The 27978-nt window shown below is 24.0% G+C and overlaps 3 protein-coding genes across 3 annotated transcripts; 2 read left to right on the top strand and 1 right to left on the bottom strand.

Annotated features, from left to right (window-relative positions):
* Window positions 1–33: 33 nt before the first annotated feature.
* LOC114124009 (COMM domain-containing protein 4) lies at window positions 34–27943 on the bottom strand. The gene is made up of 8 exons (XM_027987165.2): window positions 27668–27943; window positions 9399–9448; window positions 9128–9199; window positions 8720–8785; window positions 7898–7937; window positions 6110–6213; window positions 5452–5689; window positions 34–197 (listed from the first exon to the last, which is right to left on the bottom strand). Exons 2-8 carry the CDS (start codon window positions 9399–9401, stop codon window positions 142–144), a joined length of 579 nt encoding a protein of 192 aa, XP_027842966.1. The 5' UTR covers window positions 9402–9448; window positions 27668–27943; the 3' UTR covers window positions 34–141.
* LOC114124010 (uncharacterized) lies at window positions 9763–13430 on the top strand. The gene is made up of 3 exons (XM_027987166.2): window positions 9763–9894; window positions 12087–12246; window positions 13158–13430. The coding sequence occupies exons 1-3, from the start codon at window positions 9835–9837 to the stop codon at window positions 13349–13351; spliced, it is 414 nt and encodes a 137-aa protein (XP_027842967.1). The 5' UTR covers window positions 9763–9834; the 3' UTR covers window positions 13352–13430.
* Window positions 13768–24188, top strand: LOC114124008 (uncharacterized). Its single transcript, XM_027987164.2, has 2 exons — window positions 13768–13918; window positions 23276–24188. Exon 2 carries the CDS (start codon window positions 23277–23279, stop codon window positions 23886–23888), a length of 612 nt encoding a protein of 203 aa, XP_027842965.1. The 5' UTR covers window positions 13768–13918; window position 23276; the 3' UTR covers window positions 23889–24188.
* Window positions 27944–27978: the final 35 nt, after the last annotated feature.

Raw genomic sequence — 27978 nt, 5'->3', positions numbered from 1 at the left:
AGTATTCTATGATTGTAAATAATATTGTACACGTTAATTAAAATGTTATTTTATTTTTTTAAATATTGACAATGATATGTAACTTGTAGTAATAGTTACTAATTAATCATATTATATTCTTAGTAAATTATTTGAAAATATTTATTCTTTGCATTCTTGAGCTAATGTATTCATTTGATTACTAACGTCACTGAACTCTGAAAATAATAACAAACAATTAATACTGTAACGGACAATAATTTAATGTGTATAAATGTAGTTTTAAAGACTGATTGAGAATGTATAATTTTTAAAATTATGAATTATCTTAAAATGTTTTTAAAAATAAATTTAAAGTGAATAATTTAAGTAAAATTATATTTTACATTATTTACATAAGTTTGTATTGTTTATACATTTATAACAAATTGGGCTTATGTTGTGCATAAGTGCATTATATGGTAAATAGGTGATCAATTACACAAGTTAAAAGTTAGTAACTCTAAGATATATTATAGCGGATATATGAACAATTTTATCAACAATTATATTTTAAATTCAACCTAATACACTTTAGGTAATACAAAAATAAATGTATTATTAAACATCAAGAAATAAATAGAGGCTAATTAGCGGTTCTATCAAGTAGCAGATTTTAGTTTTGAATTCAAATTTAACATAATATACATGTAGATGATTAGGGCTGGGATTTTGATGTAAAGGCATCTTGAAATGCGTTTTGAAACGTTGGTCCGTATTTCTGTAAGTATACAATGTGTTTTGGGTGATACTGATCATTTTAAAGTAATTTTTTCCTTGCATTTTTTGACAAAATTAACCTTAAATGCAATTTTAGTGCATTTTCTTAGCTTTTAGACCATTTTTTCACAATTTGTTCATAAAATGAACGAAAATTGTTTCGATTAATAATATACTTTCGGCAAACTGCCGACGGTACAAATAATAAATTATATAGCAACCACGACAAGTTATCGTCGATAAGAATTTTATTATAGCTAGGCTCTATAAGTATTACTGAATTAGTAACCAATTATTATATCCAGAAGACCAGAACTATACAAGTAACAAATACTTTAAAATTAAAAAATATAAATTTTTTTTCTAATTTTTAAGCTATAATAAATACAATTTAAAGCACTTTTACAGTAAATTTTTTTAGTTTTTTAAGTGATTTTTGCATTTTTTAAGAATTTTCGGGGCATTAAAACCCCAGCCCTATAGATGACTATTGCAGTGAGATACCTACTCAAGGACGAGATACCTTAAGCTACTTTTTTGTTTAGTTGCATAAACTGAATAGAAGACTGTCGACTGGGTTATATAAAATTAAGTAGGTAGTAGTGTAATAATAAAGTCATATTTAATTTAATTTTCTTCATTGTGACTTGTGAGGCTGGGTAAGTATTCAATAAGTTGGCATACTTAAAAAAATATTTGCGTAACCACAGTTTACAAAATATATATTTGGATCACTATTCACTAGGTAGATGTTTAACTTTTCTAGCTTCTAAACTTTGGAACTCGGAGTATTAACCATTTAATCTCCAGTACCCTAAATGTATCTTTTTTTTTACATGATATTGTGGTTTGTGGAAAAGTCGATTTTAATTTGTTGTATAAATTATCAATAGTAGGGATAGTATTTGGCATGATGTAGAGAAGAAATATTATCTACATCGTGGTATTTGGACTACCTACGTATCTATAATAATAATTCGATAACATTTCAAAATGTGATAAATACTGAATTTGGACTGTATAGTGCAGTGATTCCTGAACGTTTTATTTTTACTGCCCATACTTGTAAAAAAAATATTATAGACCCCCCTACCATAAAAAAATGTATTGATATTTGGTTCATAAGTACGCAATAAAAAATTAATTAAGCTTGTAATTTTCATCGCCCCCCTGGATAGCCCTATCGCCCACTTTGGGAAACGCTGGTATAGTGTATCAGTGTATGGTAATGGGCTATCGGCCATAACAAAACTTGTTAACGGTTTTGGTATTGTAAAATGTATTTTTTGATTAATTTGTGTGGTTATATGCAAAGCTCTAAGAAAGTATGAATCGTTGATAAATAATAGCTAGTTAAAAAAAATGATATATTATGAGATTATGATAATATTGAAAACCTTGTGTTTGCTTGTGCATTACTTGCAAATTGAAATTGCCAATTATGGTACCAAATATCGCAAACAGCAATTTTTTCAATAAATACTAAAAAAGGTTTAATAAACTGTTATTTAAAATAATCAGGACTTAAATAGTTATATTTTATAAAGAATTAATTAAATTATTAGTCAAATATTAATAATTATTATACCTAGTTTCATTTGCACTACATACGCATAGAAATGTAAACAATACAGAAATGTAATTATTTATGAAACAGGTGGTACGAAAAACAGAAAAAGAATAATTGAACACTGAATTTAATATTTAAATGTAAATAGATAGGTGAGCAAATTAATAACATCGATGTAATAACTATAGTAAGTAATAAGATATACTTAATTCAAACATTTCAAACAATCGAATTGTATAAGTAGGTGTTCTTAACTTCCATTATGTATAGTAAGTACCTACCTATATGTATTTCTCAACATACTTTTTATATTATTTTGAAATTCAATACTCTTGAGATATTGAGTATTTGATTAAATCTCAATTTCCACATAGGTGTGCATTTTTTCTTAAATTATTATTTGTTTATAATATGTTTCTATAGTGATTTTCTGTATTTATGTTATTGATAGAAATAATATTTAAGAGTTGTACAACTAATAATAATGTATAAAAGTATTTTCTACTGAAAATAAGTCAAATCTTTATATTTAAATGAATGATGGAATCAACGTTACTAAACTACTAAACCGATTTGTTTGAAATTTTCGGTAAATGTACTTATTACTATATACAGGTGCACTAAGAAAGGATTTTGCAATATTCGCATTTTAAAGGGTAAAAAGAGCATAAAATCGACACACCTTTTGAGATTTACGATGGAAATTTTTGTTTATAGATGGTTGATAATAGTTTCAATAGTAATAATCTGTCTGTCTGTCATTTGTTTGTTGCTATAATGCTATTATGGAAACAATCATGCCTAACCATCTATAAACAAAAATTTCCATCGTACATTTAAAAATGTCTGTTTGAGCATCTCCCAGAGTTAGGCTTATTACTTTTTAACTTAGCCTATCTTCTGCCCATAGGTCTAATATATCTCTGTGCTAAATTTTATCACAGCCGTTTAGGAATGCATAAAGGACAAACTAACAGACAGACAGAAATCCAACAAATTTAACACATATAGTTTGAGTCGTTTGAGACATATAAGAGGTAGGATTTTTAACGAGCTACGAAGGTGCACGGGTTCGGCTAGTATTAAATAAATCGTAATAATTTTAGTTGAAAAGTAAACGAAGTAAAAAAGTGTAGAAAGAAAATTGAAAATAAAAAATTTAATTCGAAACCAATTGCTTAAAAAGTTTCAGTTTTTCAGGAAGAAATATTTGTCATTAAGAATTGTTAAGTTTGAAACAGTGTTAAATTCAGATTTTTACAGATAATTGTTAAATATTGCAGTAACATAATATTACGATGTTTGATTGTAATACAACGAAATAGAACTTATATTGTTTGGATATTTTAATTAAAATAAAATCTATATAGTAGTATACTTATAGGTATTAATTTATATGAGAATGTAGTGAATATTGATAAGTTATTGAATGTATATGCACCTTGTACCATTATAAAATAAATGTAATGTTTCTTTAATTGCATTAATCTTCGGTTTTTATGACCTCTGCATTCATAAGAAGATTGTTTTTTTCTTTAATTAGAATTAAACATTGAATTTATTAAAGACCATATTATAATATATATTTGTGTAATGAGATTTTTTTTTCTGAAATTTAAAATATTAAATAATATACCTACACCAAAGACTAATTCACATTGCAATCGTTTCAGTTAATTAGTTATAAAATACGTATTTGAGAACAATCATTTTTAAATATTATTTGTTCTTTGATTTTGTTATAAAAGTAAGCAATGTAATAAAATCGGCACAAGTGGTTTATTAACAACATTCAGAAGTTAAATTATAGTTGTGTGTATCTATACACAATACAGTAGCTATGCGAATTTAACTATTATTTTAATCGATCGTTAGATTGACCATTGACAAATATGAATATGACATTTAAAAGTTACAAAACAATAAAAAATCAACGTCCCAGCAAAAATCAAAATGGGTGTATTTAATGTTGCTGAATAATGGGATTTCTAGTAATTATTAAAGTTATACAATTATGCAAATTTAATAATATAGTATCCAAAGACAAATACACTTATTATACACAAACTATCATTAACAATTTTAAGCTAAACCGTTATTTTATACATTCTGGAATTTGTTTATTTAATTGCATTTTATTGAATAATTTATATATTTATGTAAATTTCATATATAGTTTTTTTATTATATACCTATAAGATTTATACAGAAAATATAGAAAAGGAATGTGAGTTACTGGCTATTTTTTAACAACCATCACTGTTTTTCATACACAGCGAACCTTACAAGGAAATTCATTTTTCTATGTATAATATTATAAATCTGACATTGCAATGGACATTGGCGACAACTTTAACAGGGTCTAGTGGGAATATACTATAACAATAGGATAATATTTGCGAGAGAGAAAGATTTCAATACTGTTACCTACGAATATAGTACAGACTTTTTTTCGTTACTATTTTAATGCACATGGGAGCGTAATATTTGGGGCATACATTTTGTATACCTATTAAAGGTACATGTATATACGTACATACACTGTAATATTTATTATGACATATTATTTTAATAACTACATCTTTGAATGATTAGATATTATAATAATCATGAAATAAATAAATTAATACATTTTTAAAATATTCATAGACTATTTAGAGTAGAATAAATATATTTTACGTAAAGTTTTAAAAATGCAAGCTAGGTATTACCAAAGAATAAACCTAGACGCTCCTACCTTATTTATTATACATGTGTAATGTTTTAATCATAGATAATATCTCTTAAGATTCGTCTTAAAATAACATAATATAATACATTTATTAATTGGTTAAGTAAATTATACAAATTATTATTAAATGTGGGATGGTAGCGTTCACGATTTACAGAAAAAAAAAAATAAGCACAGATTAGATTACTAAAGAAATTTATTTTAAAAAAGAAAATTAATATTTTTAATTAAAAAAATGTTATAATTTATTACCTTAATTATTGTTATTATTACCTAAGTAAATTGGGTCCCTATAAATGCGATTTGGCATATCTACTCTCAGACTCTCACAAAAATATTTAATATTTTCTTGTATACTCAATCGAGTAAATAGTTTAGTGTTTATACATTAGTAAGAATAGAATTTACATACCAGCAATTAAAAGTTGAATTTGTTCTTTTGTCAACGTGAATTTATCTGCTTTTGAAATTTTAGATGTACTACAATAATTTAATTTCATCACATATTCGCCATCATTTCCTTTGGATATATCAACATTATCCAAACGACCAATTTGCAAAGATTCGTTCTTCAACATTTTAGTAATTTGTGACAAATTGTCCAAATATACTCTACATAGCGCTAAAGCATGTTCACGAGGTAAACCAATCTGTAAATGAGTGGTATAATATTAGTTATCAGTTTTTTATTCAGTTATAAAAATATAGAAAGTAACAATTTGTTTTATTCTATAGCTTTTATAAAGTTATACATGACGAGTATCAACTATTCCAACACATATGAAAACAAAATTAAGATAAGCTTTACTCGAGTTTAAAAATAATAACATTAAAACATTACTGTTTTAGTGAAATTTAAAATGTTATATAATGCATTTTAACTTAATATTTAGGTTCATGTACTTCCTATTTATGTGTAATTAAATAAGAAATAACTAAACCTATCAATTTCCAGTGATCTCTTAAGTTAAATAAAGCCTCTTAATAATAATTTAATGAACTGCTTAAAATAGTTATAACTAATAATAAATATATAATATGTATATATTTAAAATATTTTAATAACATACTTGTTGTAATTCATTAGAGAGATAATTTTGAGAAACAGCATGACAAGCAGCATTTTTTAGAATATATGTGATTGCGGCTACACAGGCTTTACAGTTTTCAACATCTAAATAAAAAAAAAGTAAATTTGTTTTCAGAATATTTAAGATTTCTTATATTAGTTATATTCGAGTATTCTAGAGGGATTAGTTGATATATCGAATATAATAGTTTATACTAGTGTATTAATACATTAAAATATTAATACTTATAATTATAATATATTTGATATTATTTATAAAAAAAATAATTTATAACATTTTCTTAAAAATATTATTTAAACAGAATGCACACAATAGAAACCAAGTGTCGATCAGTCGACTGATCGAGAAAAATATGTTCATCATTTAAATAATTTTTTTGTTTCTTTTGATAAAATTGTCATTTATAATAAATACTCTTAAGACTTGAAAAAAGTATAATTGATAGCACTAAAAAAATATAGGTATTTAGATGTAAGTATTGTCTTTTTACAAGCTTTTATTTAAATTATTTCTTATTTTATCTGCAATCCACTAAATTTTGGAATGTTTGAATTAAATTTGTAAAATATGTCCTATGTATATTGTACATAATTATTTAAATAAATATTTTATAAGATGAAAAATTTAGAATACCTCATGCACATTAATTATACTACGCATTTATAGCCACAAGAATCTATCTAAAACAATACAAATATAAAGTTGATATCTCGTAGATAATTCCATAAGTATAATAAACGAAATAAATAATTACTAATTACTAATTCCTTTAGCATGGTTTTATTGGAGAATATAAGATATACCACGTTACCAAATTTTATACTATAAATCAATTAGAGCTCAAAATTCTGTCCAGGTCCATGGGACGTAATATAACACGATACAAAATATAAAAATTGATTTATGGTCTTGAGAAGAAAACACCTTAAAGAGATTCTATATAGTGTACAATGAGCATCAAAGAACTGTTAAGTAAAGCCATAATAATAAAATCATAGTTATTGTGTATGAGTGCAGGACATCCACTCAACATTTTTAATAAGATAAATTTGGGAAAAAAATAGATCATTTGTGTTTAGGATTAAAAGTTTCTTTGGATGACAGCGGAAGTGTAACCTCATTATAACTACATACAAAAAATGTCGTTTCTATTCAATATCTCGCCATAGCATAAATGAACAGTCTTTAATGTTATATGTTTAATTATAAATAAACCTTTTATTTAACATTCAGCAATAGCAAATGGAAATATAAATAAATAGCAAGATATCTACTATATTATATAAATATACAGTTAATTATAAGAGTATGTTAGGATAGTAAACGAAAAATTAATAACTAATAATTTTAATTTGTATTACTGCATGAATAAAAATAAGTTGAAAATTATTAAAAGATTATATTACGTTTGTTAAGAAATAAGACAGAAAAAATTAAGTAAAATATTAGCTTAAAATAAATGTTAACAATATTTCTGAAGTCATTTTAAATAGATATAATTTAATTAGTTTTATATTGTAAATGTATAATGCGTAGTATTATTAAATGAAATATACACTACTTACCGTACTTCAATACATAACAACCATTTGTTATATATTATTCAATTGATTTGTGTACTTTCTATTAATATTAATATTTAATCTAATTATTGAAGGTTTTATCTAGTATCTATTGGCTATTACATTATAATCTTAACCTCAAATATTCATAAACTGGCTAACCATTTAGTAGGATTATATTTTAAGAAAAAACAATTAAACTTACCCAGTTTAGCATCAGCCATAAGCTCCTTAGCTTTTTCAAACTACAAAACAAAAGCTGTCATTAATTATTCGGCATTGTATCATCGCTCACATAATAGGTTTTCTTAACGATGTATCAAATTCTGCGATCATATAGAAGCGGTGAAAAGTGTGATCTATTGCAATACGTATAAGTTGTTCAACATTAAGCTACTTAAGAAAACTCATTTTTTTAAGACATCAAACAAAAATGAAAAATTATAAATTCTATCGTAAAGAATATAAGGTCTTTCTAACCAACATAGTCTTATATTTAATCAGTTAATGCTATTATTCCATTAAAAAATGTTCGCTAAAGATAATCAGATTTATTAAGGTCTTTATGAAACATCGGACAAAAATTTACGCACTTACATGGTCCATTACGTAAAAATAAATGATATTATCTGTAATGTTTAGCGGGTGTGTCTTAAAAAGGTGAAGAATAAAAGCCGAGTACAGAATTCTTTGTAACAATAAAAAAAAATAACTTTCTTTAAAAAAATAGTGGATGTATACCTAATAATGAAGAATAATAGCTTTTTTTCAAATCCCAATAGATTATATTTTATGAAAAAATAACAGAAATAAAAAGTTTGTTGGCAACCACCATAAATAAGACCAATCAAGATTAACGAGTTGCTTTGAATTAACTAATTGTATTTTTTTGTTTTGTTTTTATGTGTTAACGTATTTTTTAAGTATAAAACAATGAGTTGCTAAAAAGAGATTTTACACCGCTTTAATAATAATCATAAATAAAAAGACATAATAGCATAACGTTAACATAATAATATAAACTTACGTTGAATGGTTCTCCGAGCAATGAATTAACCGTGCACTGGGCTAATAGTTTCATTTTAATCGATGTCTGGGAAAATAATATAATTTTAATTCAAATTGAATTAACCAACACTAAAATTTGAAAACTATTCTTCTACATAATATTTAAAGCATAAAATAAGTAATGAGTTAATTTAATTTGCATTTTCAGTAAAAATATTGCGTATTTATAAATCGAAATTATTCATATATTTTTTTTAGACGGACAAATAATGTAATAATAATGTATAGTAATGTAATAATGTATCAATGAAAATATCATTTAATAAAGATTAATTGATAAATTTGGTAAATTTGGGATGTAGATATTTATATAAAAGCTTTATGTAGAGTTGGATAAGAATAAAAAATAAAACAAAAATATTCTCACCATTCTTGAAAGTGCATTGATCTGAACCAATAACCATTCTGGGCAGTCACCACCCCCACAGAATTTGAATTTCTGTATCAAACATATCAAACAATACCTATTATACCATTATAATAACCATTTCAGACATATTAAATTATATTATAAGTTATAGTGTTGGGACGCGCTTAAGTATTTATATAATCTACAAGAAACGTGGCTGACAGCGATTAACTAGAAGGTTAGATTAATTACAAGAGAGTATAAGTACTATAAGTATTGTTTTACTCACCATTGTGACACGTTAATGATAAACGCCGCAGAAAAGGCTCCCCAAAGGACCTACAAAAGAAAAATAGGTTATTTCGAGAGAAAACAAATATAATCCAGTAATATGGTTTTTTTATTTTTAAAAAAATGTTATTTGAACACATAATAAAATAACATGTCGTCACATGCCTTGTACAATCCTTGTCGGCCTTCTAGTCGAAATTCATAAATGGTAGGGGTAGCTCTGAGGATTGGGTAATGTAATTCAATAACCTTAGGGTGTGTATCCAGCGTCATGAACAAGATTAAAATGGGAGTAGGTACCGATCCCAGAGTTAATCATTGCGATCACCTGGTGTGTCCAAACTAAGGTACGTGTAAACATAATAATGTAAGGGTTGTAAGGTCTATAAATACACGTAGTTCCTAAGGAAAGACGGACATTCGAACTGGACGTCATGGAGCTCATGGACGCAAGAACAAAGTTATACTTAATAGGTGTCGCCTATTTTGTACAGGTACATCGTTTGATATTAAATTATTTTTTAGTATTTGTATTAGCAATAATGTTTGGCATATAGTAAAAAATATTTTGTTTTACTAATAATAAGTAAACCACAATAAACTCTGATTAAAGAAGAAACATAATTCAATATAATATAATTAATTAATTTTTAAAAAAATTCAAAATATTTAATGTTTTAAATAGTATGTTAAATTTAAATAAATTATACTTTTTAAGAGTATAGAAATTAGAATTTAAAAAGGCGAGCAAGTGGGTATTGTTTTACTGTATAGTAAGTATAGAATAGGTTGTTGTAATGATTTTGCTTAATTCGAATTCAATAATACATAATTGTATGATTTATCAATAAGTTGATTTCATGATCTATTATTTGATATAATTATAAAGTCATTTATTTTATTATTAACATATGTATAAGCGTAGCTAGGTTTATTTAATTTTTGTCGAAAATAAAAATAAAAATATATATAAAAAATGTATTAATATTTAATTATTATTATTACATTTTAAGTCAATACCACTTAAATGTAAAACAGTGTGAATAGATTCATAGTATAAATGGAGAATATCTTATAAGTAATCTACATTCAACGTATTTTAAAAATGTCATTGAATATAGTCAAATTCATTAAGTTTTAAGTCTTCGTGAGTAATATTTTTTATAACAAAACAATTAACATCAGCATTTATCATGAAAATATATAATTTTGCCCATATTTAGAATTGAAATATCTATAACAGTATAAAAAATAATTGTGATTGTATTTTATCTTCAGATCTTTAGCTGTAATAATTCAATATTTTATACATTTTTACAACGATATATTCGTAGTTAATAAATATTCCGTGATTTTGACGAATTTCGTAAACATTTAAATGGTTCATAAAATACGATTATCCAGTTGACTTTATTTGAATATAGGTTTAAAAACTAATAAAGAATCTAGAATTAAATTTTTAAAACTTGCAGGGTATTAATATTAAAATTTTTATAAATTTTTAATTAAAAATAATTTGCTAATTTTCGCGATTTTACGGTCACTTTTTAAAAATTTTATTAATAAAAACTTATGAAAAATCTTGAACTAATTTTTTTAGGTTTTTGACTAAGCAAAACATTTTTTATTGGCAATTAAAAAAAAATATGTTAATATATTTACAATTTTCTAACTTCTTTAACAAATAATATGTTTGAATAAAATATCATAGTATATAATTTAATCAATTTCAATTGATGAGGTGAATTAATCAAATATTTAATAAATACTTTTTAATTATTTTTATTTTGAAACTATTTAGTTGTAGATATTTAAGTATTTATAAATATTGTTGATTCAGTGTATTCATAAACTTGTTAAAAAATTTTAATAGTTTTTAATTAAACTATTTTATTTCTTTAAATAAATCAGAAATAATATTATACTTTGATTATTTTAATAATTTAGTCGTACACTCTTGGATGACAGAAGGGTATTTTTGCGTGTTGTAGGTACATTGTAGCCATTTCTATTTTAAAACTTTAATCAATATATATATATAATATACTTGTTATTTAAAAAAAGTTTTATTTACGTGTACAATGTACATGGAATGATAATTTATGAAATATTACATGAGGAATTTGAAAAAGATCAATAAATGAAGATTTTTAAATATTCAAAACAATTAAAAAAAAAATATTTAATCCTATATTTATTTATATTTGATACTAAATTATCATTAAATAAAAATGGGTTATAGTCACAGTCAATAATCGTTCAAGAGATTTTAAATATAATTTTAACGCTCAGTTTTATGTCCCTAAACGAACATGAAAAATAGAAATTATTTTTATTATTTTAATAATTTAAATTGTTTTAAAATATTATGTGTAGTACATGACTGAGATTTAAATAATACAGTTTTAGAACCAGACTTAAATAACATAACGACGTATGTTTAATTTAATTTCATATTCGTAAAACACTATTATACTGTTTCCTTTGCATACACTCCTAACACGAATTCCTGGAATTAGGTATATATATATAAAGGTACAGAAGGTGAAAACCGACTCTCATGTTTATAAAATAAGATCCAAGACAAAACGTATTATTGAAGCTTTAAAACGTGACACCGCGGAATGTCACAGTAGTGAATACTTAAACATTTGGTAAAAAAAATCAAAATTTGTAATTTTTACAGCTTATAAATGGCGACGCAAGAATTTCAAGAGCCGATATCAGCGCAGTTTTGGGTGAAAATGACGATCCTAATTTTTGGCCTTCACGAGGTCGAAGAAATAGTCCGGAACCCAAATTTAAACAATACTTGGAGAGGAAATACAACATGAATACTTTAAATGGTAAAATAAATATGCTATTAATAGATGTGAAGAAGTAGGTATTTAAATATAAATTTGGGTTATAAATAATAAAATTATATTCATATTATATGAGTTACTTTTTTTATGAAATACAAAAAAAATATTATAATTTCAGATAATTTCTACACAATTATTGTTATTTAAATGATAATTTGAATTATAATATGAATTAAAATTAGGTGGCATATTAAGGTGAAAACAAATAATATCAGTTAAAATTGATTCAATTTTAATAATGACTAACTTTTATCTTCGAAAGAAATCTACAAATAATTTAAATTTACTTAAATCTTGTTTGTGTAAACTATATACGAAGTAATATTTTCACAAAAGTACTCATTATAATAATTATTGGAAATTATAAATGTTTATGAAGGCATTTTGCTTTACACGATTAATTTAAAATTATTATGAAACAATATTTTTCTATTTTATAATTCGAATTATAATTTCGAAACAAATTTAATGTGTAGTTAATAAGTTGTAACTTATAATTATTTAAAATTAAGATGATTGGAGTAGTGGACAGTCATTTTATGGGGTAGTAAAATTATTCAGTATATTGAACACTAATGTTGATATAACTGCAATAAAAATAATTCATTATTATTATAAATAAAACAATTCTTTTCGGGTAGGTATACTTGATTGTTAAATAAATGCATTTAATCCAGTATAAGTAAAAAATTTAAATCAATAATTATGTAGGTACTATTAAAAAAATATTTAACATTTTAAAGTTTTTTGTCACTATCTGTAGGTTAAATTTTAAGTTATGTACGATCTTAAAATATTATACTTTGCCACTTTGGTTGTAAACTTTTGTAAAATAATACGAAGGAAAATTCCTAAAAATATTCAATAATTATTAATTATGTTTATTATTGAAGGACATTTAGAAAAACCACTTTACGTCGATGAACCAATGTGGTTAACAATCGACAGAAGAGCTGAGGGAGATGATGACTATTTCTGGGTTACAAGAGGACGGAGAGGAAATAGTTGGAAACATCCAACAGCTTCAAGACTATCAACGAATTCAAATTATCGTTATAGAGACGAGTCTGATAATAAAATTAAATAAAAACTTGTTGTTACTATTTGACCATAAATTATCATGTAGTGATTTATAATTTCTATAATAAATTAAAATAAAATGTTTATTGGTTTATTAATTTGTTGTAATGTTAATGTTTTACTAAAATACTAAATCAGCAAAAATTGTCTTGTTTCATAACCAAAATAACTCCAACATGCTTGAAACAAATAACATCAAGATTAATAGTCTGTGTACCTACATTATATATTTATTATTTTTGAACAGTTTAACGGTGTATGAACTCATAAAAGATACAAAAATAACTCGTTGAAATAATAATAATCATATAAAAACCTTTAACAGTATAAAGAATAATATTACCATATTTTTATTATCATATAGAATAGGATAGGAGTATGTATGTGAATTGCAATAAAAATAAATGCCAATGCGTGTGACAACACGTCACGCCTACTTGTTGCAAAAGAAATAAAGCGCCACCCATCGCATTCGGGGAGTATATATCTTTAAGCGCTCTCTTGATATCCTTTTAAAAGCTGATCTGGTAGTGGCGATAACTGTAGCCGTAGGGATTCCAACGCAATAATACAGGTAAGATAAAATTAATAAAAATGTACCTAATATATAAAAATTTACAATATCGGTTTGAATGCTTATTAATAAATAACTTTGCAGGTTTTTTCTAATTACAAGGTTTTCAAACCTTATTATTTAATTAAAATAATACAGATATTTATCCCCAAACCATTAACATATTTGGTTAAAAGTAAAAAATATTACTTAATTTATGAAAAATTAAATTAAAATACCAGTCAATAGAAATTAATTATACTTCAACTGTAATGTAGGTAGGTTATAATAATTAAAATTTTTGTGTTAAAAAAATAGAACAGGTGTCAACCTACTATACTGAGTAATAATATAAATATATTATTTTATTATGTTAATAATAATTACTCAAAGAAATACAATTTATGTACTATACGTCTTTACCAGTTGTGTGGATTTAATATCTATATTCATGAAAAATATTTATAATTATAAGCAACTATAGAATATTTATATAAATTTATTTTGTGTTAAATTACTTGTTATTTTTTTTGGCGGATTAATAAGTATATCATCAGATATTATTTTCAGATTGTCAAAGGTATTTAAGCTTTAATTTTTATACGTCAACGTAATAAAATCTAAATTTAAAAAATGTAAGTCAACATCGAAATGAAAAAAATATTTAATACATTTTAAATTAGGTAATTAATAATTTTATTAATAGTGTTAAAAAAAATTGATATTTTTCAAGCTTAAAATAAAATACCTACCTAAAGTAAAAACCTAATCAAAGTAAAAAATTTTATGCTCAGAATATGATCAAGTAAAATAAAAGCGTAATATTTGTTTATGTTAAAATAATAAAATATTTAAACATATAACATAAATTAATTCATTGGCTACACATCACTTTATTTTTTAATTATCTGCTTTTTTCCAAGCCATCATAAGGTTTTATAATTGCAGCTAATTCATTATTCGATAAACTTCTTTAATATAAATAATAATAAGGACACTTAGGTATACAATGAAAGAATAAATTATTTTTAAGTAGTGTTAAGACATTACACTATTAATCCCTCACATTTTAAAAGATTATATTAAGTTGTATAGATAACTGATAATACATCATTTATGTAAAAAAATTATTCATTTTTCAGTATAAATATGTTGTATTTATTGAAAATTAAATTATTGAAATAAAAATTATGAATTACCCGCACAACTTAACAAAATTGGAAAAAAATTATAAAGGGATTTTAATTTGATATACGATATCAGTAAGATTAATTAAGAAAGTATTAAACTTAGATTGTTAGTTGTACTTAAATAATTTTACTTAAGTTAATTAAGCAGTCATAAAGTAATTATTATTTAAGTAATACATTGATAAAAATCAACGATATATTTCTAGCCATTCTTTTTTTAAATTTCAATTGTGTATTAAAGTATATCATATTATACAATAATTAATATATAAATATATTTATGAAATAATATAGAACTAAATTATTTTTTAATTCAGATTTATCAATTAAGTTTAATATTTAAATAAATAAGTATATAAGTTGAAGATTGTAAATTTGACTTAATTATTAAATAAAATAAAATTTTAAGTTTTTAATGGTTATAAACAAAGTGAGACTATAGTGTTTCGACAAAATGTTATTTTATAAAATTAAAATTTCATTAAGTAGTAAAAATAAATAATGTAATCTCCCAATGTAGAATTCGGAGACAAGAAGTTAGTTAAGAAATTGAGCACAATTTATAAGATTTATAAGCTTTTTTAATAGTTTTTGAAAAAATACGATTTATTGATTTTTAATTTTAACAATTTTATGCGTTTTTACTAACAAATTCCATTAAATTATTATAAATTACTTCATTATTTAACAATTATCCAAAGAAAAACATATTCATTTTACTTTTAAAATTCTTAAGAAAAAGTTTTTAAAGGACATCTAAGAACTTTTGTAAAAAGGTTAAAATGTCATAATTACGCCACTGCATATTAGAATTGAGTTAATAACCTGAGTTTAAAAAATTATATAAAAAAATAATTATAATAATTATATAATTATTTAAAATATTGATCATTATTTTTCTGGAGAATTTAATGTGATTTTCTTTTTAATAAATAATAATTTATACTTTTAACTGAAAACTTAAAATAATCTAAATAACATTATTACATTTTCATATAGACACAATATTACATATACTTAAGTATTTATATATTATATTCATGGGCGTAGATAAGGGGGGTTGGGTGTTCAAATACCCCCCGAAATTAAAGATAAAACAATTTTAAAATAAGTATTGTGAATTAAACTTAATGTATAACTAGACCAAAACACCCTCAGAAAATATTTTCTACCTACGCCCATGATTATATTTAATTAAAAATGATTCTGTGGGGAATTGTTGATTCTTATGGAAAAGAAAATATCTTTACTATTTGCACTACTTTGTTTACTGCGTATATATAATTTAAAAATATTGAATCTTATATAATATATTACATACGTAACTAAAAACACTGTACCCTAAATAAATAAAAACAAACCTGCCTATAGAATTTATTATTATAGTATTCTATGATAAAAGATATTATTTATATTTTAACTAAATTTTAATTGATTAACAATCTTTCATTTTAAAACAACTTAATCAAACGTGTATAGGTATTGTTTTTACGTCTTTATAACAATAGGTTTGTGTCAAAACATAATTATCTTTCATAATTTAACTATTTCTGAACAGGAAAATTAATATGGGTTTTGTCAAAGTTTTTGATTAAATGAGTTGAGTCAAGTCATTGCAAGGATCGTAGAGGTCTTCAAATAAACTTTGCAATAGCATGATGATTATACAGTAATATTATCTAATGCCTACTGATAAAATTGAGAATGTGAAACATATTTTAAGTACCTATATATAAACAAAGATATATTATATAACACAATAAACCTGGTCATATGATATACTATGTACTCATTTGTATTTAAAAATGTATGAAATATATTGTGTAGATATAATATTACTAAATATTTAGGCACTGGTTTGTTATATTCTAGTTTGGACATATGAAAACTTTATTTTTCCAGTACTCAGGTTTTTTAATCGGTTTATTTTCGTAGAACCTAAGTAAGGATAGATTGAATTCAAATTTTCACGAACTCAAGAATCGTTTTTTTTTTTTAAACTGAATCTTATTTAAATTTTAAATGTTCAAACTTTTAAAACTTTAACCATAACACATATTAAAACATACTACTATCTATAAACTATTATAGTAGGTAATAGAAGTATTAACAGATTTTACAATTACCTATTAAAAATCAATTAAACTTAATTTACTGTCATACTTGAATGCATATTGGACTAAATTATTATACATGAACTATTCTAGTTGTAGGAATTCAAATTGAATTTTTTTTCAAATTTCAATGTGTTTGAATTTCTTAGTTTGACAAGTTTGTGGATATGAAAAGATTGAGAATCAACAACTAAAAATAAGTTATCTTTTGGCTTTTGGTTTAACATTTAAGTAAAGTAAAGAAGCCAAATACATTTCAATACGTCCATAGATTGTAGTAAAAAGTAACTTTTAATTTATCAGTATTTTTTTAAGAAATCCGTCAATAAAAAGGAGGAAAAGTTGGTAACCGCTCTTTTATACAGAAAATGCAATTATAATGTATATTCAAAAAATTGAGTTTTATGATAAATCATTACAGACGAAATATGATTTTAAGCGAAGACTGTCAGTTATACCTATTACTATGTGTATATTATGATATATTTATATTGATATACCTAATAAAATAATTTATTTTAAAATAAGCACAAAAATATATTGAATTAATTTTTGCCAAAAATATTGCATTTAAAAATTGCATTGTGTGTGATTTAACTATACAAAATATTATATTATTATACTTAGAATATTCTTAAATTAAATATATAATTTCGTATAAATTAAAGTTAAAATATACATTTAAAAAATGTGTAATGTATATTGCATGTATTTAAGATTTTTAGCGATAGAATAATTTAATATTTTTAAATTTTTAACTACAAAATTGTTTTCAAATGTTAGTGTTTTGACAAATATTTATTCAAAATTTAAACTTTAAATGTTTATAGAAAAAAATCATGACTATTTATCAATAATATTTTTAAATAGCTATAAAAACAACTTATGAAAAACCTATAGTATTCAATTTTCAAGATCTTTAGTTTAAAATTGTTATCGTCAATTATACTAAGTATTGATTAGATCTATTTTTCAAACAAAAACTAACCTCAAAAGTGTGAATTGAACCATTTTTATCTCAAATGGTGATCACAGAAAAAAGTTACACACAGAAGATTGTAAAATCAATACATTCATGATTCTAAAAGCTAATAAAAGAACAATCGCATATGTGATTTTTTTCGAAACTTGGCTTATTAGAACACATTATTATTTTTTATACTTTTATACTATTATCTGTATCTTATTCCAGTGTGTAGAAGAGTTTTCGAAGAATTTGGAACACTCCTCAGCAACAAGTGATTACTTGAAAATGAATATTAATGATCATAAACTCATAAATATAAGTTATAAACAAAATTCAGGAAAAATTAATTTTTTTAATTGGAATTTAATAATATTTTATTTATAATTTGATAAATGATGTTTATAATCATCTATCTAGTAACGCGTTTAACTCGTATGGCACAACGAATTTTAACTTAAAATGTTCAAGGGACTGAAAAAAAATTTGTTATGTCGAAGAGTTTTTTTTTTTTTTTTTTTTTTTTTTTTTTAATACACCCGCGGCAACTTAGGCCATTGGGGATGGATTAGGTTTTTAATCGGTTATTACTGTAAGGTTGGGAACGGTAGGGAGAAACACGTGTGTGTGTTGTGGCAGAATTTCTAATGGGGCACCCGTAGGTTTCTGCCATGCCCCGGGGTGGGGGATGGCGGCACTTATTCTCCGGACACCGTGACTTGCCCGAAGAAAAATGCCACCCGGTGACCGCGGATCGAACCAGCGACCGGCTGCGCCGCAACCGACGCCTTAGACCACACGGCCACCTCGTCCCCCGTCGAAGAGTTTGTTATATACTGATATTCCGTATTGTATAATGATATTTTGAAGAAAGCAAAAGTTTCTTTATTATATCGTGAGTTGGCTGTATTATGAACTGACATAAAGCATAACAAATTGATAATAAGAAAGCTATTTTATTCGATATTTGCAATTTGCATTTAATTATTTTTATCTTATAATTTATGTTGTAGAATAACAATTAAAATTGTCTATGTTTTTGTATAGCTAAACATTTCGGACATGTCTTTCCTATAAATAATCGAAGAATATTCTTATGTATTTTTATCTTAATAAAAGGTATCTTGTATATTAAGTTTTAAATTGTTAAATAATTTGTAATAGTAATTAACTACAAGGGTATAATTATTTAACTATCATATAATTAAGGACTTTAATTAAAAATAAGTGATTAAATAATATTAATTGAATATTATTTTACTTTATTAAGTATATATTCATCAAGGATCATGATTATTAAATATTAATAGATGCACAACTACAGTAATGATGAAATGGTAAAGAGAAGGTTAGATTAAGTTCAGCGGAAGTTGCACGCGTACCCACATCAAAAAGTAATTTATGTTTAAGTAGAAAAGGAAGCAATAAATAAAATAAATAGTTATGAAAGTAAACAATAAGTTAAGTAAAATATTATCTGCTCATTTGTTTTCGATTTTTATTTTTTAGTGAATGCATTATTTCATCTATATTTATTTAAGGCACTTCACTACGTTATTGAAGTCAACTAGATACCTACAATTATTCTTCATAATAGTATCAAAAATAAAAAAGGCGTGGTCAAGTGGGTACCGCTTTGCTATACATTAGGTGCTGTGTGGATCACTATTATATATAGGAGTGTTAAATTTGAATCCAATGATAGGTGTCATTGTATACAAAAAACGATATTGAACGGCGATGATTTGTCAGCCTAGGATATTATAAATTATTAATATAAATATATTATATTTTAAATTTGGTGGCGGAAAAAGTGGTTTATGTTTTAATGATCCAATTACCCCAAAATTAAATTTTTTACAGAAAATTCCAATTTAAACAATAACAACAATCTAAAATTTTTTGATAAGTAGTAAATCGTTATTTTACTGCTAGTGAATTTTGGATTTCGTAAAAAATTAAACTAAGGACAAAAGTTTTTTAATGGGCCAACGTTCAAGTTTTTGTCTTATCAATATTATAATAATGAAAAGTTAAATAAACTATTCTAGTAATGACTAATAGTGTACTATTCGGGCGATCATTCATCTTGGATTATCGGGTGTTATCGATTTGAGAAAAAGTGCCAACGTTCCAGAATTTAACTTGAATAAAAATAATATTATTATTATTATTATATTTTTATGTTAATAAATGTTAATTATTAATTTATAAATCAAAAGTAAATTAATCACACGCTCATATGCATTAAATGCCTATATTTTGATATTTTTATTAATATTGGCTAGTAATAATTTATTCAACAGCAATATCAAAATATTTAGATATACGGCAACTAACGGATGGAATCAACGACAATATAAATTATAAACTATAAAGTGTTCTAAACTTATGTTAAGAAACATAAAAACTAAAAAGAGTCAAATACAATATTATTATTTATTAATTAATAGTCATGCTGTTCTTATTTAATTTTAAATGATCGATGGCTGAAATATGTACCAAATACAAAAAACATTATTTATACTAGTAACTCCTAAAGTCCTAAATAAAAATAATTTAGTTTGATTGTATGTATTTATAGGTAAAATTATTTAGGTAAATAATAATTTTAAAATTGATTTTTAAAGATTTTTTTTGAGGGTACCTACATATGAACACAATTTAATTTATGTTCATGAATCAATATTTTGTAAAATTGACGATAGTTAAGTAAGAAAACAATTTTTCAATTTAAAATCATTCATCAAATTTCGATACGAAGAAAATTAACTACCTGTCTATATATAGTCTCCAATGACCAAAAAGGTGAGACACGTCTACAAAAAATATCCTTCTTGTTAAATCTACACCAGAGGGAATAAAGAAGATCCCCTCGTTTACAAATCCATATTATTATTGTATACATCCGTAAAATATATAAACAGATATATTATATATATAATAAACACGTAGGTATATGTAATAGGTACCTATATATAGCTGAACAATAAATAAATCATTTTTAATATAATTGATTTAACTGTAATTAGAATTTCTATAATAGCTAGATGGCTTTTAAATAAACAATTATATTACGGTTAAAATAATTAATTTATTCGAAAAAAGTAGTTTTTGTTTTGCTTTTAGTGACAATAATACAATTAAAATTTAAGCCATAATAATAACGCGTTATAAGATCATTTTTAAATAAATGGAATAGTTTAAAATAGTATCATTAGTCATTATCATAATATCATTATCTCAATAAGTAGGTATCAATATTTTGAACAACATTTTATTTTACGCGACATTAGTGTTAATTACAAAACAAAATTTTTGAGAGAAAATTATTTAATTATATTTTTAGATTCTTAGCTGAGCAATAAATATATTGATTTTGCAATGTGATATGTATTTATTTTTTTGTATGACTACACGGATACGTTTTTGATATTATTATTATGCTTCGATTTTCAACTTTGAGAGTGGTTTTATAGATTGTAAATTAAATCTAGTTTGTACGCACGTTGGAGAGGTCAAAATTAAAAATTCACAGTACCTATCGATAATAAATCTTTAGGTAATCGAAAAATAAAAACAAAAAATATTAATGAAAAACAGGAATTTACACAAATTTAATTTTGTTATTTTTGTGTAATTCGAAAAACAATTAATAACCGTATAGATACTTCGAATATTCATTGAAGGTTCATTTTTAATCGGCATGAGAAATTTTTAATTTAATTTTGTTATTATATAAGTATCGATTAAAACTTATTATTATTATGATAAAAACAAAAAACACGGTGTGAATTACGTAACTTTTAGATTGTGAACACTATAGATGAGTATATTGAACACGCTACACCACGGCTATCTATAGCCGTGCGCTACACGACAGACCTTTAAACGACCGGCCGACCGGGCACTGGAGTATTGTATATACTCGTATAAATATATTTATTATTTATGTAATATGTATATTATACATATATTATTATTATTTTGTTAATTAACAATAAACCAACTAATTTATAAAGTAGAAAATTTAATTCTTCATTTTTTAAGCCTCAGCATAGCCAGGAATTACCTTAAGGAGGGGTTTACATGCATATAAAAAAAAAACTTTAATTATATATAAACTATAATTACAAATCCTGATATTGGAGGGGGGGTGAACTTCTAAAAACCCCCCTGGCTATGCCACGGATCGCCTCCCTTCCCCCTAAATAAGCATCCATTTACGTGCCTGATACGGTATAAATAATAATTAATACCTATAATAATTAAGTAACACATAATCCTAAACATTTTTTTATTTATCTATCGTAATACTAAAAGTAAAATAAACGGATTTAGATTTAATAGCTTTTTGTATAAAAATACATATCACAAAATACACAAGGTGATATTATAGGCTGTCAGATTATTTCCGCTCAGAATCGTTTTTCATGTACAATGTGTCATTTAATTCAAATTTAACTAACTCATAATAGTGATCGTCTCGACATTTATAATGTACAACAGAGTATTACTCTCTTTTTATCATTAAAATTTTTTTTTTTAATATACAATTTTAATTACATATTTCAAGGTAGTTTTACTGAAAATATTGATTTATAAAAACAGAATTTTAAACTTGTAGTTAATTTAGTAAAACTATAATTAGGTACTTATAATATTTTAAGATTAAATTAGTTGATTAGTAGACTAACATTTGTATGTGTATCTCCGTAGTTCATGCTTCTCTACTCCGATAATCTAAATTAAAAATTATTAAATACTTTTACAAAATTATATTTTTATTTATAAAAATAATTTAGATTTTAGAATATGAAATTAAAAATGTTTGCTGTCATTTAATAAAGTAAGTAACTTAGGAAATATAATTTTTTCAAAAATGTTATAGTATATTATGGCGTTAAATTATCTACAAAAAATTAAAATTAATACTTTTTAAGATACTGAGCATTTACTGATAAAAGAATTACTCTGCATACAGAGAAAGTATCTAAAAATGTTCATGAAATTTAATAAACATCTATACTTAAGTAACGCTAAAAAGATTGTTTGATTATTAAAATGTTTATTAATTGTTTAGTTATTTTATACAATTTATATGTTCCAGCATGGTAAAAATTGGTTTACCCTGGTTGCTGCTGGTTCTAATGAAACTCACTAACCGAGAAATCAAGTCAGATGAGATTTTATCCTTACAAGAAGTGTTTGATATATGCCAAGTAGAACCTAGCACCGAAATATGCGATCTACTGGAAAAATCCTCGAGTCTAGTTGATCTAAACAAATTGGATTTACCAGAAAAGCGCCGACAGAAGACAGTATTCTCCAGTTGGGGCGGAAAAAGACAAAGCACTTATCCATATGGGGGAAAACGTCCAGCGTTTTCCAGTTGGGGAGGAAAACGAGCTTCGGATAAACACGGTCGACCTAAACAAACATTTTCAAGTTGGGGAGGAAAAAGAAGTGAACTAGATGGTTATGATAATGGAGAAATACTTGAACACCAAATGGATAAAAGGGATTTTAATGGGATTAAACAAGATAAAAATAATTATAGAAATAAAATGACCAAAGGAATTCATGCATTGTTTACTATTTTCTCCGACTGGTCAAGGGATCCAGAAGAAAAAAAAGGCATTCGATACGCTGGTATTAAAAGTATGAGGAGAAGTTCCGATTTTTTTCCATGGGGTGGAAAACGATCTACCGGTGATAAATAAATATGTTTTACTTTATAGTTGATGATAGGTGCATTCAATTTTGTCAAATTTTACTATAAAAACAAAAATAATTTAATCCTAATCTTACTTAAGTGACGATAAGCTTACTTAGGTGGTATTAAATTGGTAGAATCGTATATTATGTATTATCAAAATAAACATATTTGTGATTAGATGATGGAATGTAGTTATTGTTCTATATTGTTCTACATTAAGTCAATATTATGATTTATATTATATTGTTAACACTATTTACAAAATCTTAAAGATTTTGAAATAAAAATTAATCTTGAAATTATATTACTTTCTATGTGATAATTGATAAATGTAATTTTCTATGTACCTATAAAAAATTTAAATAATTATATCGATCAAGATATATACTTCACGACACGTTTAGGGTTAAAAAATAAAGAGAATTCAGCTTCAATGATTACCTATCACAAGTATTAAATACCTATACAATGTATTTATTAAATTTAATATTCATTGTACGAAATAAAATTAAATAATAAAAAACGGCTTGGTAAACTGATTTTTGAGGGTGTCATTAAAATTATTAATAGACAAATAAACTAGTTAAAATGTGATAAAAAATTAATAAGACATGCACAATTTAAGCAATGATCGCAAGTTTAAGGGGCATGACTTTTCAATCTGCAGGCACTAAACTTCCAAAAAAATTATAGTTTTGTAGCTGTACCTAACTACAATAAATTAAAAAATTCAAGTTATTCTAATAACACGCGTTAATTTACTATTAATTAATTAACATAGCTTTAGTATTTATTTATCATTTACTGTACAAGATATTGGTGCTAGTGCAGTTCACACTAGTTTGTATGAGATTTTTTCCTCACTTCTGTTTTTGTAATACATAAATAGACAATATTATTGGAAATCCTAGTGAATTAATAATGAACAGAAGAGGTTTAATAAATTGTATTTTATCCTTTGATTATTAGATAATAAACTTATTACAATCCTTTTAAAAGTTGTTCAATAGATGGCTTGAATAATTATATTCATACTGAATTAGTTATTTAATATTTATTATTTTATTAGTATAACCATAAACTGAAGGTATGTGAATTATAATGATATGTACATACCTATATAATATTATAAAATTTACAATTTTGTTATTATTATCTACTTATTAGTTATTAGTTATTAGTTTATTACCAATCTGAGTACATATATTTTGTCTTTATAAGTCTTGTCTTATCTTATAAATAATTCAATTTTAAAAAATATTTTTTTTCTCGATAAACATTTTTTATTATTTTTCACGATGCATGAAATGTTAAATTGAAGAAGAAAAGTATTTTGTGTAAAAGCAAAAAATTTAAATGATGCATTTTCAGGAAAGGGTAAAATAGTCAAAATAGCACAATTTTTATTTCTTAAGTCTCATATATATATTTGTTATATAACATGAATGGTGAGTACAATATGGTTATAAAAGTGTCTATAAGTCTACAGGTAAGGCCGTTTTTGTAAGATATTATAAAATATGTAATTTTATCACATTAGACACGGATCTAGAAAATGTTTATAGCGGAGAGGGAGTTATGATTAAGTCTAAAATAATAAAATATAATGAATTATATTTTATATAATTTACTAATGTGTATCAATAATGATTAACATTTTAGTAATGAACATATTTGTAGGTTTTACATAAGTTTACTAATTATTACTATTATAGCCAAGATGTATATTGTTTACATATTAGTATTTTTCAACCAGTGAGTGGCTGGATAAGTTTAAACGTGTCATGAAGCGTATTAAATGACACAAAATGTACAAACATTTTAACACAATTTACAAATATTAATGGTACTTAATATAATTTTTATGATGACTAAAAATAAGTTATTTGTTATCAATTTTGTCATTATTTTTTATTTTGTTATTTTTAATTTTACATCATTAGGTAATTAAAATTAATTATTAAATATTTTAATAGTGTGTAGCTATAAAACAAAGGTTAAGAAAAACTGGTCTACATGGTAGATATATTATCTTAGTACCTATATAAAGTTTTAAATTATTTACGAACAGTTGACAACTAATAACCATTAACAAATGTACATAAACATATTATAATATACTAATTAATGACTATAACAATCTATTATTAAGCTATTTTGCTGAAGATTATAAAAAAAGGCCAAAAATATTTTTTTAAATATTTTGGTTTTAAAAATTGATTACAGAGAGTTCTGTTACTGTGTGACTTAAATAATTTAATGGTGGTTTCCAATGATTTTCAAGTACCTAACTGATTTTTGTTAAAATCATCAATTTAACTTCATACAATTTGGGATATTGTCTTAAACAAATAGTTCCGTGGCTAGTTCATAGGTAGGTGACCACCTAGGAATTTTACCAACATCAAGCTAACCTAACCAATCGTCGAGATAAATAGTATCTAGCTGTATCTCTCTTAACATAAAAAAACAAAAAAAAAAAACAATACAATTCCTACTTCTATGATTATATTTTCTTTAGTACTTTGGTTGTGATGTTATAATGGACAATATTTGAGTTTAATCAGTATCTACACTTTTTATTGGTTAATCTGAGTAGGTAATAAGAACCATGAATTTCATGATTTCATCTTAGTTTGAATTAATATAATCTTCAGATATAATTTTTTTTATTTGAAAAATGTTGTACATAAATTAAATAATACAATCATGTTTTGATACTCACGTAATTAATACTTTGACTATTGACAATTAAGATAATTAATAAATAATGTTTTTGAAGTTAAAATGATTCTAGAAAATAATCAAATTTAAATTGTGGTAATTAAATTTTTATTTTATATTTACATATATGATTATTTTTTGTCTTTTTGTATAATTATAATGCTTTCATATAAATCTTTTAATAAAAATAAAACAATAGGTCAGAACTGTCATCGACGACGATAAAAGTACAATGTATATCAAAATAATATTTTTATTAACAGTATTTATGGTATTTATGTTTTACAGAATATACAAAGAAAAACAAAATCATCAAAAAGTTGATAGGTACTCACTACAGTATTGGAACGTCATATTCAAAATATAAATAGGGTTTTTATTTGAATCCTCGATTGATCCTAATATATATATATATATATTTATAATATATAGGTGTAAATGGCAGAAGTCTTTACACAGTTTATACTTAGTTATTACTTATTAGTACCTAATTTAATATCGTAGATATTACACAAAGTTTAAACATAACAAAATAGTGAAAATACTAATAAAATAAATCTTAAGCTGTAATTTACAATATTTTATTTTTATTTATAATGGTTAATTATTATTTAATAATATACAATACATTGAACTGAATAGATAAAAATAAATATTTGAAAAAATATTTTTTTTTTTTATTAAGATAAAATAGTTGAGTTTATTAATAAAAATTAAAAAATGATAATTACTAACCAGTCAATATATTAATTTTTTATAACAATCAAACATGTTACATATATTTAAGAATATCTAATGTTTATTTAAAAATAAAACCATTGAAATATAACCATACATATAACTAGGTGGTTATAAAATATTATAATATATTAGAAGGTCAAAAAAATATTTTGCATTATTTTTAGTCATCAAAGTATCAGACTAGACATAATTTACTGTACATCATTAAATCATTTATTAGTAATTCAATTTTAAATTAGGAATAGTATTTAGGTATTAACTATTTAATATTATGCCTGAGTTATGATAGGAAAACATTTATTAACATGAATAATTTACCTGAAAAAGCAAGCGTAGTGTTAATTTCAAGAAGAATATCACACAATAAAATACAAATAGTTTGATTTTGATTAACTTAACAGCTCACAGTAAATTATAATTGTAAATAAACTAGAATTACTAAATTATTTTAACGAAATACGAACTGTTTTTTCAAAATTATTTACATTAGTATTTACTCATTACTGGTTTAAATCTTTTGATAAACCCAAAACCATGGTAATATGTTATTATGGTAAGGATAAGATGTTAATAAAATAATAAATACAAATAGGTAGGTATAATATAAAATAATGTAAATTAATATGATA

The sequence above is a fragment of the Aphis gossypii genome, chromosome 2, assembly GCF_020184175.1.
Source record: "Aphis gossypii isolate Hap1 chromosome 2, ASM2018417v2, whole genome shotgun sequence".
Lineage (NCBI taxonomy): Eukaryota > Metazoa > Arthropoda > Insecta > Hemiptera > Aphididae > Aphis > Aphis gossypii.
This window is presented reverse-complemented; position numbering and strand designations above follow the sequence as displayed.

What these genes read in the sequence shown, in the direction of transcription:
- LOC114124009 (XM_027987165.2), bottom strand. An exon ending in TGCTCGGAGAACCATTCAAC is followed by an intron (nt 7,938 to 8,719) that starts GTAAGTTTATAT and finishes TTTGTTTTGTAG; the next exon opens with TTTGAAAAAGCTAAGGAGCT. An exon ending in TCTCTAATGAATTACAACAA is followed by an intron (nt 5,690 to 6,109) that starts GTATGTTATTAA and finishes ACTCATTTACAG; the next exon opens with ATTGGTTTACCTCGTGAACA.
- LOC114124010 (XM_027987166.2), top strand. Translation starts at nt 9,835, where the DNA reads ATGGAGCTCATGGACGCAAGAACAAAGTTATACTTAATAGGTGTCGCC. An exon ending in GTGTCGCCTATTTTGTACAG is followed by an intron (nt 9,895 to 12,086) that starts GTACATCGTTTG and finishes TAATTTTTACAG; the next exon opens with CTTATAAATGGCGACGCAAG. An exon ending in CAACATGAATACTTTAAATG is followed by an intron (nt 12,247 to 13,157) that starts GTAAAATAAATA and finishes TTATTATTGAAG; the next exon opens with GACATTTAGAAAAACCACTT.
- LOC114124008 (XM_027987164.2), top strand. Translation starts at nt 23,277, where the DNA reads ATGGTAAAAATTGGTTTACCCTGGTTGCTGCTGGTTCTAATGAAACTC.